The sequence below is a fragment of the Oryx dammah genome, unplaced genomic scaffold, assembly GCF_014754425.2.
Source record: "Oryx dammah isolate SB20612 unplaced genomic scaffold, SCBI_Odam_1.1 HiC_scaffold_21, whole genome shotgun sequence".
NCBI lineage: Eukaryota > Metazoa > Chordata > Mammalia > Artiodactyla > Bovidae > Oryx > Oryx dammah.
In genome coordinates, this window is record NW_024070205.1 from 68,278,697 (window position 1) to 68,295,901 (window position 17,205).

Here is a 17,205-nt window from a genome sequence, read left to right on the forward strand (position 1 = left end):
GAACATATGGCGTAGAAAGATGGTAGTTCATCCTTTTATCCAATTTTTCTCTTGGAATGACTTGTCAAGTCAGGGTTGGCAGGTTACAGCCCATAGACCAAATCTGAATCTCCTGGGGTAGAATCAGGCTCTACTCATTTGATTACTTACGTTGCTCATCCTGCCTTTGCACCCCAACTGCAGAATTCAGGAGTTGTGACAGACTGTATGGTTTGCAGCGTGTAAAATATTTACCTCTCTGACCTGTTACAGAAAGGTATACTGAGACTTTGTCCTGGAGTGCCTGTTGATATTTAGTGTTGCTTTTCTACGAATTACATAACACGTGCTGGTGATTGTTACTTTGGAATACAGATCTTTATGTTAAAGAGTTCATATTAGGACTAAATAACTTGGGGATTATAAAATATTTTATTCAGTTTAGCTTTTTGTATTTCCAACCAGCTATATGACTTGAACACACTCGTAGAGACAATCCTAACCAGCTTCTGTACTTTGGGCCCATTGGTGTGTATTGTTTGCATCTTTGAGCTGGTATTCCTTTGAAAGTTTCCATCTTCACAAGTATGTAATTTAACTGTATGTCTAGTAGATTCAAGGCTTTGTTATTCTGTTGAGCTATCAGATATAATGTAGATTATTACTTTAGATTTGCTGTTTATCATAAAATATATAAAATCTAATGGTAACTTCACTTTCTTTATAGAAACGGAAGGTTTCAAAATTGACACTATGGGCACCTACCATGGGATGACTCTCAAGTCTGTGACGGTAAGTCACTCTGACTACAGAGGTTCTTTTGTTCCAGTCATTTTATGTGAGTAGCAGATGTTGAAGGAAGTCTGTGTTCTCTCGTAGTTTCTATTTCAGACATTTATCTTTAATGACCAGTTGTGCTGACAGAGCTGAGGGGTATTTTGATTCATGGGTGTCTTTTTTATTTTTTAAGCTGAGTATGTTTAAATGAAAGTTGTTTTGATTAACTTGCAAGTAGATTGGATGCTACTTGGTTGGAGATTTTAAAGTTAGTGATGAGATATGGGGTTCCATTTGGGAGAGTTCTTTGCCATAATATCTCATGTCCTTAAAATGTAATGTTTTACGCTCTGAAAAGACAGATTGTAGTAGTTCATGTCATGCTACAGATTGCATACTTGACACAACCGAATACTTAATGTCTGTGATTGTAAGCCTTTGGCTCAGTTTTAGCAGACTTGTCTTTTTTATTTTTTAACCTCCTAAAGATTATTATTTCTAGATGATCTGACCAAGCCCTATTTTTTTTTTTAGAAAAAATAAGTTTCAGTTGTACAGCGTTGTAATTTAACATCTGTGTACGCTACTGAGCGATCGCCACAAGTCTAATTACCATGCAGCTGATCCCCTCACCCATGTCTCTCACCTCCCAACTACCTGTATTTCTGGTAACCACTTATGGTTAATGCAGTCATCTTTGTATCAGTGAGTTTTTCTTGAGTGTTTCCATTTGTTTTGCTTTGTTTTTTTTTTTGTTTGTTTGTTTCTGCGTATGAAATCACATGGTATTTGTCTTTATCTCTCTTTTGCTAATACACTTATTTTTAAATTGTCATCAGATTTGATTTTATATTATTAAAACTGTATGAGGATTCCTTATTCATTCAACAAGTGCTCATTGAGTACTTGTGTCAGACATTGTTCTGGTTGCTAGGGTTGTTGCTGTGAATAAACCGATAGGACTCTTTAGGCAGAGGAGTCAGAGAAGCCTCTCTGAGAAGGTGACAGCTGAGGACAGACTTGGTGAAGAGCATTGTGTGAAAGACATGGGGGGGTCAGGACTGAGGCCCCATACGCTGCAGTGTGCGGGCCAGGTCACCGGAGTAGAGTGGGTGAGGGGAACATGATAAAAGACTAGGAAACCATTTTATGAGATCTGCTTAGTTCTTCCTGACTTCAAAAGGTAACTCACAGCTGTAAGATTTAACTTAAATTCTTAAAGATTTATTTATTGACATTTATTTGGGGGCAGAACTTGCCTATTGGCCATTCTCCAAGTGAACCATAGAACTGATGCTGTTATGTAGCCATCAAAGTAAGGTTTTTATGGTTATTTTTGTCACTGTTGGTTTTACTTTTGTCTCATCTGAAATGCTGTGAAATAGATTTCATAATTGAACTTCTATGCCAGTAGTAAAATCTGTGATAGTTTTTAATAGATGCTTTTTACAGAACCGTTTTTCTAAAATCCACGACAGCTTCTTAATTAAACAGGCTGAGAATGATGAGGCTGTACTTCCTTATCAGAGTCTTTGTTCCTAAATATACTTGTAAGAGGCAAATTTAAACAGTTCTATGGTGTATGATTTTACAGGACTAATCACAGAAACACATTGTGTAGGAATGCAGCAGAAAGACTAAACATGGTTAAATTGCTAGTACTTTTAATGTTTTAATGCCTGGTTTGAATCTCTGTCCTGCTTATGACCTGATTCATTTTAGCATTGTTAGAGAATAATACACTGAGAACTTTGAATCTAAAAGCTTTGAAATTTTAGTTGAACCTCTGACTCATCCTTTCAATGTAATTTTTTTCCTCTCTTTTTTTTTTTTTTAATTATTACCTGTTTGTGAGCTTGTGAGTTTCACCAGCTTTCTACCTTATTCTCCAATTAAGAAAGTTTCTCTTGTGAGATCCACGCAAACGTACAAAGCTATTACGAGTATGTTAAAGGCTTCGTTGTACAGATATGACTTCTTTACTAATTTATGTGCAGCTTATTTTGGCTACTTTTGTTCTTCAGGGTTTTCAAATGCCTCGTTGATATACGCAGTTACTAAGGTTAGTTTCAGTCTGCATTAGGGTTGATCTGCATATCTTTTAAGTTCAAGACACTGGAGTCCTCTTAGATTCTAGACTAAACTAGTAAGTTGACTTATGTAGACTAGAAAATTTTTGTACAAATGAGTTCTCTACGTGTATTATACAGAAGGAATATGTGGGTTTTTTTTTTTTTCCTGCATCTTTTTTGGATGCCTTAATTCCCTGACTAGAGATTGAACTCATGCCGCCAGAAGTAGAAGCATGGAGCCCTAATCACTGGACCACTGGGGAATTTCCAAGGATATGTGTTTTGATAATACTTCGTAAGAATCATAATTGAAATCTATAGAAGTAAAGGCCCAGGCAGTGTACTTTGTAACGTTTCATGAAGATGATGATTTATTGAAGTTTATTATAGAAACAGAAGCGCAGGCATCTTTAAAGTCACAAGTTTGTGTAGTTGGGCCTCTGGTTAGCTTTTTAATCGTGCCAAGAAATGCAGGGGCACAGGACCTTTATGTTGAAGAATAGCTGGGGGCTTTCCTGGTTGGGAGACTTCCCTCCACATGTGTCACTTGGGTTCTCTAATGTTCAAGAAATACTGGATTAAACATATTTTGTGGTACAGGAATGTCGTCATTTTAAAATTATAAATATCTTAAAGAGTGTGGACTCTTTCCCAGGCTTGTTTACCCCCCAGGTTGGCCCCTTTCTCCCTCCTGTTGAGAACGTTGTAGAGAACCAGAGTTGCATGGAATCAGTTTAATTGACATGATCTTAGGAGTCATGGTTTGGGAGTAGGAACCGTTCGCTATGGAGGACATCAGAGTATATTTTCATGAATTTCTTTAATGAAAGGGGCCTTTTTAGACTAAAAAAATGCCACTAGAAAATGCTTTTCATTGTATAGTAAATAAGAGCTGGTGATGAAGACCTTTTTTTGTTGGGTGGTAACCTATGGTTCCACTGGAGAGGGAATGAGATGTGGCAGTCCTTCATCATGAACCACTTTATTTTAACCTCCCAGTCTAGCTTGTTTCTGTGAAAGGGCCACATAGTCTAGCTCCTGTTCTTACTGAATATCATTGACTCCTTTTGCTGTTTTTATTTTTGAGGAAACCTTTTGCACTCTGAAATCATACAAATCAAAAGCTTTCATTTCAGGTTGTTATTTGAAGCCACTCCAACACTCATCATAGTTCTTATGATCTCTTTTTTTGGGAAACCATTTTCCTGATCGTAAACTGGGGTGGGTTTCCCATATCTGTGCGAGAGGTCTAATAATAGCACCATCAATTTTCACTTCTCAGAAGGATCCAGAATCTCAATTTTCACAATGTTACATTGTCAGTTACATTTGCTCATCTGGGCTCGAATTGTACCAAATAGTACCGAGGCTGCTGTGGAGGTGGGTCCAGAGCCCAGGCCAGTGGGAGATGGGGATAGCTGATGAAGACTTGTTGCGTAGGACTCGCCTCCCTCTACTTTCCCTTCAGCAGATGTTTGCTGGGTGCTTGTTGTGTGCTAGGCTAGGCTCACAGCACTGGTGAGCACAACCAGAATGCACGTGGACTCTTTTGAAAATGGACTGTTGGAGAGGCACATGGCTCTCATGCAATTATGGCTGTGCCAGGTGTGTGCAAACCCATTGTGCCATAAAACCTAAAATTGGAGAATTTCTATGGGAGTCAGAACACTTCACTGAGGGGGTAGCTCTTGAAGTAAGGTCCAGAGTTTGAGTAGGAGCTGACATAAAGATTGCAGAAGAGCACATTTTTACAGTGAGGGATCAGAAGGCAGGAAGGAGCAATGCCCGGGGGGAAGGATGTGTCACTTTGAAAGACTGGAAAGAGGATGGGTTACTGTGTGCGTTTGAAGGGTGCCTCTGGGAAAGGAACTTCCAGAGCTAGGTGCAGCTTGCGTGTCTGTGCTTGCCTGGGTCTCTCGGTGCATTTCTGGGGTCCTTCACTGTGGCCCCACATGAATTTTATTTTATTCACCAACACTTAAAAGATCGGAGTCTGTGACATAAACAGTTTGCATTTCCAGCCCCTTGAGAAGCCTCTGGGCCCACAGTCCAGCATGACCGCCCCATGTCCACCTGAGCAGTTCACTTTCTCTACCTGCCACGAGTTCTCCGGTTGCTCCAAGCCTCACTACTCTGGTCTTTTATGTCACCTTCTTCACTTCTGTACACCACTTAGATTCTATTGGCCTTTGAGTTTGAAATCCCTGCTCTAAATAAAGGCAGTGCTGGCTTGCTAAAAAGAAGTCAGTCAGTTGGAAACACAAATTTAAAGCTTTGAAGTCAGTCCTGGCTTTGAATCTCAGCTCTTCCATTTATTCCGCCACTAATTAAGTTGAGAAGGTTATGTAACCTTTTTGCCAGAGGTTTTGTTTTTATAATAAGGATAGAATTTACTTCATAGTATTATTAATGAGTGAGTAAAGTGCCTAGCACAGAAAGGACTCAATAGATAAATGATGGCTACTTTTATTATGAGTTTATAATTTTATGTATAGTCTCAGTTTGTTGTATGTGTAAATGTAGGCAACTCTACTTCCAGTGATAGTGATGAACTTAATATTACACGTCTAATGATACAATTTTCATTCAAAGCTATGAAGTCTGGCTTATTTAAATATTATGACCCTTTTCTTCTGCAGTAACTAGAATGTGTTTTACTGTAGCCTTTGTTTTTATAAGCTCTTTATTCTTTGAGATAAAATCACTACAAAGATGTTATCATATTGAGGGTGTGACAGCTTAGCTAGTTAGGCTTTTCCGTTTACCTGCTAGGGCTCATATATAGAAAGAGGCTTAATTACTTAAACTATTTATTTTGATCCAAAAAGTATATAAAGTATTGAGATTTTAATGTATGGTCACATAATTGTAAGTAAGAATATTACTTTTATAATTTTCTGCATTCTGTATTTAGATTGGCGTGTTTTTGCTTGAGAACATTACACTTGAAATAATTTTCAGAACTTGTTGACTCTCTTGATGTTTTGGGGAATGCGAGGGGCACTGTGTCCTTTGTCAGCCTGAGCAACATAAAGGTGTACCCCTAAACAAAACAGAGCATTGTATGTTTTCTGTCAGTCACTCATTATATGTCTTAAGCTTTTGAAAGTCAATTGTATATCTTTACTTTACCTGTTACATGAAGTAAATACTTAACTTTTAACATATTAATATTTTGTGCATAGTTTATTTTTTATTATATCTGCATTTTCATAGACTTTTCTAAGATTTCACCACTAAATTGAATGTTTTCTTTGTACTCTTAGCTTCACTTGTATCCCTCTTATAGTAGTTTTCCCCAAGTGATTTTTCCATACTGGTTTTTAAAAATTCTTTTATAATGTGCTTATTGTAGATTTGGGGCATACTGTTGATACGAGGTAGACTGAGGAGAGCACCTATTTTGATTTCTTTGCCTCTTTGTTGCTACAGATTAGGTATTGATTTTTTCATCTGAAAAATGGGATTATGATAACCTCCTTTGAGGTCTTCAGGGTTTTAAATGTGCACAGATGTACCTAGTTTAGCATTGTTCTTTCAGTGCTGTTGGTAGCACTGAATTAATTGTAGTTATTGCAGGAATATTTATATTATAGGTATTTTATAAACTTTCTACACTGAATAATGCAGTGCCCCCAACTCTCTTTTTTAAATTAATTGGGCGGTATGTTGAGTGAACACTTCTTTGGGTGGGTATTCATCTCCTAACACTGATATCTTCTTAAAGGTATTAAAATCTCATTTTACCTTAATAGTTTGTTAACAGAATTGGCATTTTGATGCTGATATACTTAGAAAAAACAAATAATAGTACAGATCATGTTAATAAGTGTCAAGGAATTTTAATGCTTATAAAGTAAAATATATTGCTCTTTTATACTGTTGCTTTCAGTTTATGTAAGCCTAGATGGTTTAAATACCATTAATGTAGCTTTTCATTTCATTAAAGAGTAGTTATCAGTTTATCCACAGTATCTTAAAATTTTAACATTGTCTATAACATACCTTTTAAATTTATTCTACCAATGACCATATAGTTAACACTATGGTCACACAGTTCCTGAGACGTATTTTAAAAGAAGTATAGACAAAGTTTTTTCTTTTGTGCATATATGAGTCATAAGTAACTGTAGCATTTCTACTAACAAAATAACATATTTCCAAACTGGTTCTGTTTTCTTCTGTTCTCACAATAAACAATATTAAAACACCCTGAAACAGAGTGATCTCAACACTATTATTAAAAATTATACAATTATCTAAATTAATTCTAGCACATATGTCAAGAATAACTTTGTCTATATTCTTCTACCTGGTGGCTCCGACGGTAAAGCGTCTGTTTACAATGTGAACATATTACAGTATAGTCTTTTATTCCAATTTCTATTTACCTCCATCACAGCTACTTTAATATGTTCAGTTTTAACAGAATTACTATCAATAATGAACTTATTTCGCTACTTTTAAATTCTAACTTCTCAGTGTAGTTTTAGACTGACTGTTACTGTTCTTTAACTCAGACATGATTTTATTTTATATATTTTTCTTCATTAATTTGAGGGGAAAATATTATATTCAATATATGATTTCATGACATGATTTGAATCAGTTCATATGAAAAACACATGGTATATTGATAACTAGTAATTACTAATAACTAGTGAAGTCGCTCAGTCATGTCCGACTCTTTGCGACCCCATGGACTGTAGCCTACCAGGCTTCTCTGTCCTTGGGATTCTCTAGGCAAGAATACTGGAGTGGGTTACCATTTCCTTCTCCAGGGGATCTTCCTAACCCAGGGATTGAACCCAAGTCTCCTGTATTGGAGGCAGATGCTTTAACCTGTGAGCAACTTCACTTTAACTAATAACTAGTAATCGGGCATTTAGATATTCTCCTGATGGGTACTTTTCTGTTAGGCTGTTGTTGGCTGAGTTTTTGTTTGCTGTATCAATTTCTAGGTCTTCATAAATTGATTTAAATCTTCAGTGAATTTCCAATCTTTTATATAAATCCTACATTCAAGTTTTATTTTCCTGGTGTCTTAGTATTTTCTCTTAAAACTCATTGGATTGTTAATTCATCCCTCACTGTCCCCTCTGTCCCACACTCTGACAACCTCATTTGGTCTTTAATTCTAAGTTTTGGTTTCTTTTCCAGGTCATTTTCTTGATGGATTTTTCTTTTAGTGTTGTTCTTCTTGTCTTTCCTGCTTCTCATGTTCCTATGTGAGTGACTGTTCCCATGTTTATTTTAAATACCTGTTTTTAAAAAACTTGGTCTGGACAAATCTTACTGTTTAGAACTAAGGTTTTTAGTTGAAATTTCAGAATGGTGCTTTACTGTGAATAAGTTGAAGAATACACATATGAAATGCTAAGGAATTAAATATTTTAACTTTTTTTTAGTTTTGTTTTAATTGGAGACAAACTGTAGAACTCAAGTAGTCGTCTTGCTGTTGAAGTCATATTTTATGTTGTCAATGAAAAAGCATTTGTTCCTTAAGATTTAGGTTTGTGCAGAAGTATATAAGATCAAACACAAAATTATTTTGAAATCAAGTCAGTGTAACATTTTTTACAAATTACTAGTTAAGCCAGAAAAGAGTTGATTTCAGTGTATTATCATCATTTATCAACAGTGAATTCTGGACACTATCACACTAATCATTTACCTTCCCTAATTTTGATATTTTAGATGGTTTGGTCTTCTTTCAGTGTCTGTTATTTCTCTTTTTCATGTGTGTTGCCATTAATATCCTATAATTCAAGTCTGTATTCATTTTAATATACCAAGCTTGAGAATTTAAATTATGCAACTCTTTGACTTTTCAGAAGAATTTTAACTTCAATTATGCCAAAAGATTTTAGTTTTCTTTATAAATCCCCACAGCCCCAAATTCAGCTTCTGATATGATTAGACTATTATAATTTATCCTAAAAGGCAATACAGAATGCTTTGTTATATCCTTAGGAATTGTTGGCTTTTAACATAGAGAGCTACATTTTAATAACCAGTCATTCTGGTGGTAAATTTGTGGATACATTATAATTCATCAATAACTTTAGTGTATGTTATCACATCCACCCCTCTCCCCAAGTAACTTTAACAGGAAAAGTAAATGTTAAAAGCTTAACTATTTAAATACATTGATTTAGGGAACAGTTTTTCTTTATCTGGATTAAATGTAATAGATATAATTGATTTAATACCTTGTAATAAATTGATACCAGTTTTGGGGAGATCTATGACATGCATTTGGAGGCTTTCCTGGTGGCTCAGATGGTAAAGAGTCTGCCTGCAGTGTAGGAGACCCAGGTTCAGTCCCTGGGTTGGGAAGATCCTTTGGAGAAGGGAATGGCTGGCTACCCACTCCAGTATTCTTGCCTAGAGAATTCCACGTACAGTGTAGCCTGATGGGCCACATTCCATAGGGTTGCAAATAGTTGGACACGAATGAGCAACTTTATGACACATATCTGACTTATTTTTAAACTTCCTGAGTCCTCAGTAGTTTTGAAAAGTTCATATAATTTTTTTTAGAAGCACTCATCATCAGCACAAAGGTCATAGGATAGTAGATTTTACAAAAACGTGCTTCCCCATGTAACTTCCTCGTGTAACACATGGTAGTGTTACACTTATAATTTACATTGGAACCCTCTTTGTAGATTACTGAAGACCAGTCCCTGGTTGCGAGTACCTGAAGAATTTGCACCACTGTCTTTGTAGTAACAGATCAAAGCATAAATAACTGCTGGGGATGAGCAGCAGTGCAGAAGGTTATTCACCCTGGCAGAGATCAGTCATGTGGATCCCAGGTTGCCTTATAAGGTGGCCTTTCTTTAGCAGTTTGCCTGGCCCAGAGCAAGGCCGAGAAACTGGGTGATGTTAGTGTTTCATTGTCAAGCTTGTGAAACAGTAACATTTCAAATGCTAAATGCTGATTTATCAGTTTCCAGTGAGGAAGGTAATTGCCAAGGACAGCAGGCACTCAGTTCCTTTCTCCCTCAGAAACTTCTTGGAAATCAGAGAAACTTCTTGGAAATCAGAGATAGTATTTGTGTTTCTTCAGTAAAGTCAGACCAAGTGCAAAGGCCAGGAGACCTTTAGTAGTGACTGAATCCCTCCCCACCGACACCCCCACCCACCTCCTTGTTTTTTAATTATGAAAAATTTCAGATATAAATATAATTAGAGAAAGTAGTATATGATTTTTTTAATCTGTCCATCACACAGACTCTAGGATTATTTTTTGATCACTTTTACTTCAATTGTTCACCTCTCCCCCTTCTCCTGGACTACTGTGATGCAAAACCCAGACACTGACATTTTGTTCCTGTGTATTTTAGAAAAATGGTCTTTTTTAACCTCGCATTATTACATATAACAAAATAAATAGTAATGGTTGGTATCATCTAATGTCCAGTTCATTTTCCAGCTTATTTGATTTTTCTGAAAAAACTTTTTGTAGTTTATTGGAAGTAGGATCCAAAGAACCACTAGTAGTTAACAGGAGTTGCACTTAGTTGATAGGAATCTTACATTTCTTTTATTCTGGGTTAGAAATTCATGACTTTTTTTGGGGGGGGGGTGCCATGGACCCATTTAGTAGACTAATGAATCCTTTGAGTCCTCTCTCATGTTTTTAATGCATAAAATACAAAAGATAACACAGAAAGCCAATTGTATTAAATTATCAAAATTAAAAAAATACAAATTTATGATAATGGTACTTTGTGCTGCTTTTACTAATGCATTATATAACAAGATGTAGGGACAAAACTAATAAATGCCAGAATTTTAAAGTAGTACTATGTACACTGTTGAATATATCTGTAACAGTTGTGATATGAAAATATTCAATTCTGTTGGTGACAAAGCCACAACCATTGTTAATAGTACTGTGGTTTGTTGCCTACATTCATGAGAGAAGGCTGTGTCAGTTTCTGTTAGATATTGGTGAAAATTAAATTGTGGATTTTTTTCCCATCCAAATTAGGAACTCTGAATTCTCTCCACAACGCCCTACTCTAGAGTAGGCATATTAAGAAAGAGCCTGGCTGTAGGTCTGCCTCACTGGCTTGTTTCTGGTTTTTCTACAGACTTATCTCAACCTTCCTGGCCTTTGTGTTTTTAGTTCTGTTTGCCTGGCTCATTTTTCCTGTTGCTCTTCATAAGACTGCCTCCTCAGAATTCAGATCTCAGTTTAATGGTCACTTTACCAGGAAACCCTCCCAGTTTTTTTCTGCAAGTAATTTTACATATTTATATACATAGATGGTTTCTTTGCCTATGAGGGTCTGAAGTTAGCAAACACATCTTTCTTGCCCTCCACCACATCCCCAGTGCTGAGGACAGAGTAGTGGTTACATGGGTGTTGCTTGAAAAGTATTTATTGGATGAATGAATCTTAAGCTCTTATTATCCATATATTTCTAGTTACTTTCTATCCTTTCATATGTGTGTGGACTAGTAGTTGAAATTTATTATCATTATTGTCTGTACTTTGTGGTGTATAGGTGGTCAGGCCACTTGACGGTCCTCTGTACAGTTTCCAGTGGCTTTTCACTATGCTATCCTCGATGAATCAGGTTGTCATACGGCGTCTTCCCTCCTTACCCCCTCAGTGCCCTGGCCAGCATCTTAGGCCTTGCCACTCATTCCCTTTCCTTCACCTCCAATAGCCGCATGTCTTGAAGGCCTGTGGACTTTGCTTGCTAACATCTCTGCAGTTATTATTTGCACACCACCACCATCCTTCCTGGTCCAGCTATTTTTGTTTCTTCCCTGGATTGTGCGGTGGTCTCTGAATTGGTCTTCTCGTGTCACTCAAACATCTCTTCAGGATGCCTCGCACCGAGAGAGGAGCTGTTAGGCACGTGCTAGCCTCAGTGTTTTCTGTTTTCCAAATACTGCTATATCTCCAGTGGCTTTCCACTTCTCTTAGGGATAAAAGCCATAGGTAATCCTTACTCTGTGTCTTCATGTGATTTTACCTGTTTTTACCTTTTTGTCAACAGTTCATACCAGTCTTCTCTTTACTTTTGTGCCTTGGTTTACTCCAACCTGAGGGCCACTGTACCTGCGGATTCCTCTTACTGGAATTGTTCCCCCTTTGCCTGATTAATTATCTCTTAGATGTTAATGTTAACATAAACATTTCCTCAGAGAAGGCTGTTCTGACTCTAGGCAACACAGATTGGGTCCTTCTCCTGTTATGCTTGCAGAGCACTGTGTTTCTGTCCTTTGTGACAGATAAGATAGTTGTCTTTTCCACTTGTTTCTATGAAGATCTGATTCATGACTCTCTCTATCAAAGGAGTATTACTGCAACAACTTAATGATTGTTTTTGTTTATCTACAGCTCATGTATTAATGCCTAGGCTCTCAGTAAATATTTATCAAGTGGACCTTTGGAAGTTTCTTCAACACTAAGGAGGGCTTGACTCAAGAAATTTCTATTGAGCTAGTGTTAGAGTTCTGGAATTTAGCATGGTGAACTGGTCTGTTTGGGAAATGATGTTTCATCGGCATTGAGTTTCTGTTGAGGAAAGTTAACACTTCTTGATCTTCTTCAGCGTCATAGTCGCTGCTTAGAAATGCACTGTGATATGAGGGACCTTCACATTTGTAGAACTGATTATAGTAATTATTTTCAGAATACTTGTGCTTTCTTTTTGTCAACATGTATTTACCTTTATGTTGCTTTACTTGCAATGTGGATGAGCCCGTATCCAAACCAGTGGTTGACTCATCACTGTAGACAGAAATTGATTTTGACATCTTAAAAATAAGTTTCCTTTCAAGTAAGATGAGAATGCTGCAAACCAAAAAGGTGAGAATGTTTTATGGAGTCAGGTTGCAGTTCAGTGTTTATAATCTAGGATTTTTTGGTTTGTTTATTACAGCAGTGGGCTTCCCTGGTGGCTCAGTTGGTAAAGAATGTGCCTGCAATGCAGGAACCCTGGGTTCGATCCCTGGGTTGGGAAGATCCCGTGGAGAAGGGAACAGCTACGCACTCCAGTATTCTGGCCTAGAGAATTCCATAGACTTTGTAGTCCATGGGCTCGGAAAGAGTCAGACATGACTGAGTGACTTTCACTTTCACTTTTTCATTGTGGCAATAAACAGCATCTCCATGAAAGCAGTGGGATGATTTGAATAGCTTTGTGGTTTTTAAAGTATTGTTTTGACTGCAGTATGAGAAGCAGTTTGGGTGACTGTGAAGAAACCAATTGTTAAGGTATTGCTCACTTGAACTACTGGAGGTGTGAGGTGAGGAGAAGTGGGTGGATTTCACCAGGAATCCAGGTCTTGGGGATAGATTGATATGGGTGATAATAAGAGGAGGCAGTGGCAAGGATGACTCTGGAGGCGAGGATGACTCTTGATATTTTTATGTGGCCACTGACTGGATATAGCCATTCATTGTGATAGGATCTTTTATTTTAAAAGTTCTTAAATTTGGAGATGAGAGACAATAACTGGGTTTAAATATACTGTTACATGTTTGTACTTAGAGATGCTCAAAACATACAACTACTTTAATTTGGAGTTATACTTGTGAACTTTGGTTAAGAAATTTCATTTTATTTTTGTAAGAATTAACTTTAGTTGTCTTTTGCCCAGTTATTAGCTTTTTCTTTTCTAAATCTGCCAGGAAGAACATTGTAACTTTTTTCTTTTAAACCTTAGGCTGAGATCGCAGACGGTAAAGCATCTGTCTACAATGTGGGAGACTTGGGTTCGATCCCTGGTTTGGGAAGATTCCTTGGAGAAGGAAATGGCAATCCACTCCAATACTATTGCCTGGAAAATCCCATGGACAGAGGAGCCTGGTAGGCTACAGTCCATGAGGTCGCAAAGAGTCGGACACGACTGAGTGACTTCATGTTCACGTTCACGTTCACGGAGGTGAGAAGATCTCTGATAAAGGAATAGTTTTAAACAGTAACTGCGAACGTGCATTGTAGGCTTCTCCCTGCATTCATTTCTAAGCTCACAGCATTTTACAGTGTTGGGGCTCAGGCAGCCATGCTGGTGGTGACTTCCCTGCTGGTGGTTATGTGGGAGACAGTGGTATGACTAGAAACACAGCTCTCAAGTGTGTTTCCCTCATTGCTCTTTGGTAATAAGATATCGACAGCACCCTGCTCTTGGGAGTATTATGTCATATGCAGAAAAACTACTTTGTAGTTCTTGTGAGGCTTGGCCATGAATGTGGACTGTGAAGAACTCTAAAATTTTCAGCCTGTTTTCTTTAACAGAGAAGTTGTTCTTGGACCCCTTTACGCTCCTGACTTGTTCACGTGGTGAAGTGCACAGAGGGTATGGTCTTATGGAGTATTCTGGGGTCATCACAGGACCGAGGAACAACTTGATTACTGCAGCATTTGCTGGCCGTGGGTTTTCTCTCACATAGGATTCTTTGGTTATGAGAAGAAATCGACTTTGGCTAACTGAAGCCAGAAAAACAAAAAGTATCAGAATACTATGAGTGAGTTCATAAAATGAGAGAACCAAGTGGTAGAAGGGACAGGAACCATAGCAGCTCTGGGGATGTAGAGAGCAAGAATTAGTGGGTAATCTCTGCAGGTACTGAGCCCAAATGAATCAGCCCCAGCCGTTTTGTGTATGTGGCTGCACCTCAGTATGCGTGTATGTGTGTATTTCCTTCAGAATTCACATTGCTGTGAGAGAGGGTCTCTGGTTGTGCCACATAGGCACAGTGCCAGGCAGGGTGTCTGGATTGAAAGTTTTCCTGGAACTTTCTCATTGGAGGATGGTGTAGCTTCCCAAAGGACATCTGCAGGTATGTTAGAGAAGTTCTCATTGCCGGTAGAGACTAACACTGATTCTGGTTCTTGTTATATTCAAATATATGTTTTTAGTAGCATTTTAGGTATGACAGTGATGCAGACAACCCTTATTAATTTTATTATATTGTGTAAATTAGTGTATTTTAAACATTTAATTAAGACACAGATACGAATTTAAGATTTGGCATATAATGTTATAGCTTTCTGTTGTTTAACATTGATTTTTTGTGATGCTGCTGGTTTGTTTTCTCCTTTGTTTCTTTTTTTTTGTTTGTTTTTTACCTCTCTTCTTTTCACAGCTATTTGTAAGGCCTCCTCAGACAGCCATTTTGCTTTTTGCATTTCTTTTTCTTGGAGGTGGTCTTGCTCCCTGTTTCCTATAGAATGTCATGAAACTCTGTCCATAGTTCATCAGGCACTCTATCAGATCGAGTCCCTTAAATCTATTTCTCACTTCCACTGTATAGTCATAAGGGATTTGGTTTAGGTCATACCTGAATGGTCCAGTGGTTTTCCCCACTTTCTTCAATTTAAGTCTGAATTTGGCAATAAGGAGATCATGATCTGAGCCACAGTCTGCTCCTGGTCTTGTTTTTGCTGACTGTATAGAGCTTCTCCATCTTTGGCTGCAAAGGATATAATCAATCTAATTTTGGTTTTGGCCATCTGGTGATGTCCATGTATAGAATCTTCTGTTGTGTTGTTGGAAGAGGGTGTTTGCTATGACCAGTGCATTCTGTTGGAAAAACTCTATTAGCCTTTGCCCTGCTTCCTTCTGTACTCCAAGGCCAAATTTGCCTGTTACTCCAGGTGTTTCTTGACTTCCTACTTTTGCATTCCAGTCCCCTTTAATGAAAAGGACATCTTTTTTGGGTGTTAGTTCTAGAAGATCTTGTAGATCTTCAAAGAACTGTTCAACTTCAGCTTCTTCAGTGTTACTGGTTGGGGCATAGACTTGGATTACTGTGATATTGAATGGTTTTCCTTGGAAATGAACAGAGATCATTCTGTCGTTTTTGAGATTGCATTCAAGTACTGCGTTTCGGACTCTTGTTGACCATGATGGCTACTCCATTTCTTCTAAGGGATTGCTGCCCACAATAGTAGATATAATAGTCATCTGACTTAAATTCACCCATTTCAGTCCATTTTAGTTTGCTGATTCCTAAAATGTCGACGTTCACTCTTGCCATCTCCTGTTTGACCACTTCCAATTTGCCTTGATTCATGGACCTGACATTCCATGTTCCTATGCAATATTGCTCTTTACAGCAACATTGCTTCTATCACCAGTCCCATCTGCAACTGGGTAATGTTTTTGCTTTGGGTCCATCCCTTCATTCTTTCTGGAGTTATTTCTCCACTGATCTCCAGTAGCATATTGGGCATCTAGCGACCTGGGGAGTTCCTCTTTCAGTATCCTATCCTTCTGCCTTTTCATACTGTTCATGGGGTTCTTGAGGCAAGAATACTGAAGTGGTTTGCTATTCCCTTCTCCCTGGGACCACATTCTATCAGACCTCTCCACCATGACCTGTTAGTCTTGGGTGGCCCCACACGGCATGGCTTAGTTTCATTGAATTAGACAAGGCTATGGTCCATGTGATCAAATTGGCTAGTTGTCTACGAAAAACAAAGGAGAAAAGGAAAGATATACCCATTTGAATGGAGAGTTCAAAGAATAGCAAGGAGAGATAAGAAAGCCTTCCTCAGTGATCATTGGAAAGAAATAGAGGAAAACAACAGAATGGGAAAGACTAGAGATCTCTTCAAGAAAATTAGAGATACCAAGGGAACATTTCATACAAAGATGGGCTCAATAAAGGACAGAAATGGAATGGACCTAATAGAAGATATTAAGAAGAGGTGGCAAGAATACACAGAACTATACAAAAAAAGACCTTCATGACCCAGATAATCATGAAGGTGTAATCACTCTCACTCACCTAGAGCCGGACATCCTGGAATGTGAAGTCAGGTGGGCCTTAGGAAGCATCACTATGAACAAAGCTAGTGGAGGTGATGGAATCCAGTTGAGCTATTTCAAATCCTAAAAGATGATGCTGTGAAAGTGCTGCACTCAATATGGCAGCAAATCTGGAAAACTCAGCAGTGGCCACAGGACTGGAAAAGGTCAGTTTTCATTCCAATCCCAAAGAAAGGCAATGCCAAAGAACGCTCATACTACCTCACAATTGCACTCATCTCACATGCTAGCAAAGTAATGCTCAAAATTCTCCAAGCCAGGCTTCAGCAATATGTGAACTGTGAACTTCCAGATGTTCAAGCTGGTTTTAGAAAAGGCAGAGGACCCAGAGATCAAATTACTAACATCCGCTGGATCATTGAGAAAGCAAGAGAGTTCCAGAAAAACATCTATTTCTGCTTTGTTGACTATGCCAAAGCCTTTGGCTTTGTGGATCACAATAAATTGTGGAAAATTCTGAAAGAGATGGAATACCAGACCACCTGACCTGCCTGTTGAGAAAGCTGTATGCAGGTCAGGAAGCAACAGTCAGAACTGAACATGGGACAACAGACTGGTTTCAAATAGG

The 17,205-nt window shown here is 38.0% G+C and overlaps 1 protein-coding gene across 1 annotated transcript in view; it reads left to right on the forward strand.

Moving 5' to 3' along the window:
* CDC73 (cell division cycle 73) overlaps positions 1-17,205 on the forward strand; it is a 90,115-nt gene that overhangs the window by 22,215 nt on the left and 50,695 nt on the right. The window contains exon 10 of the mRNA XM_040262898.1: positions 707-771. Coding sequence (XP_040118832.1) covers positions 707-771 — 65 coding nt within the window. The remainder of the gene's footprint in view (positions 1-706; positions 772-17,205) is intronic.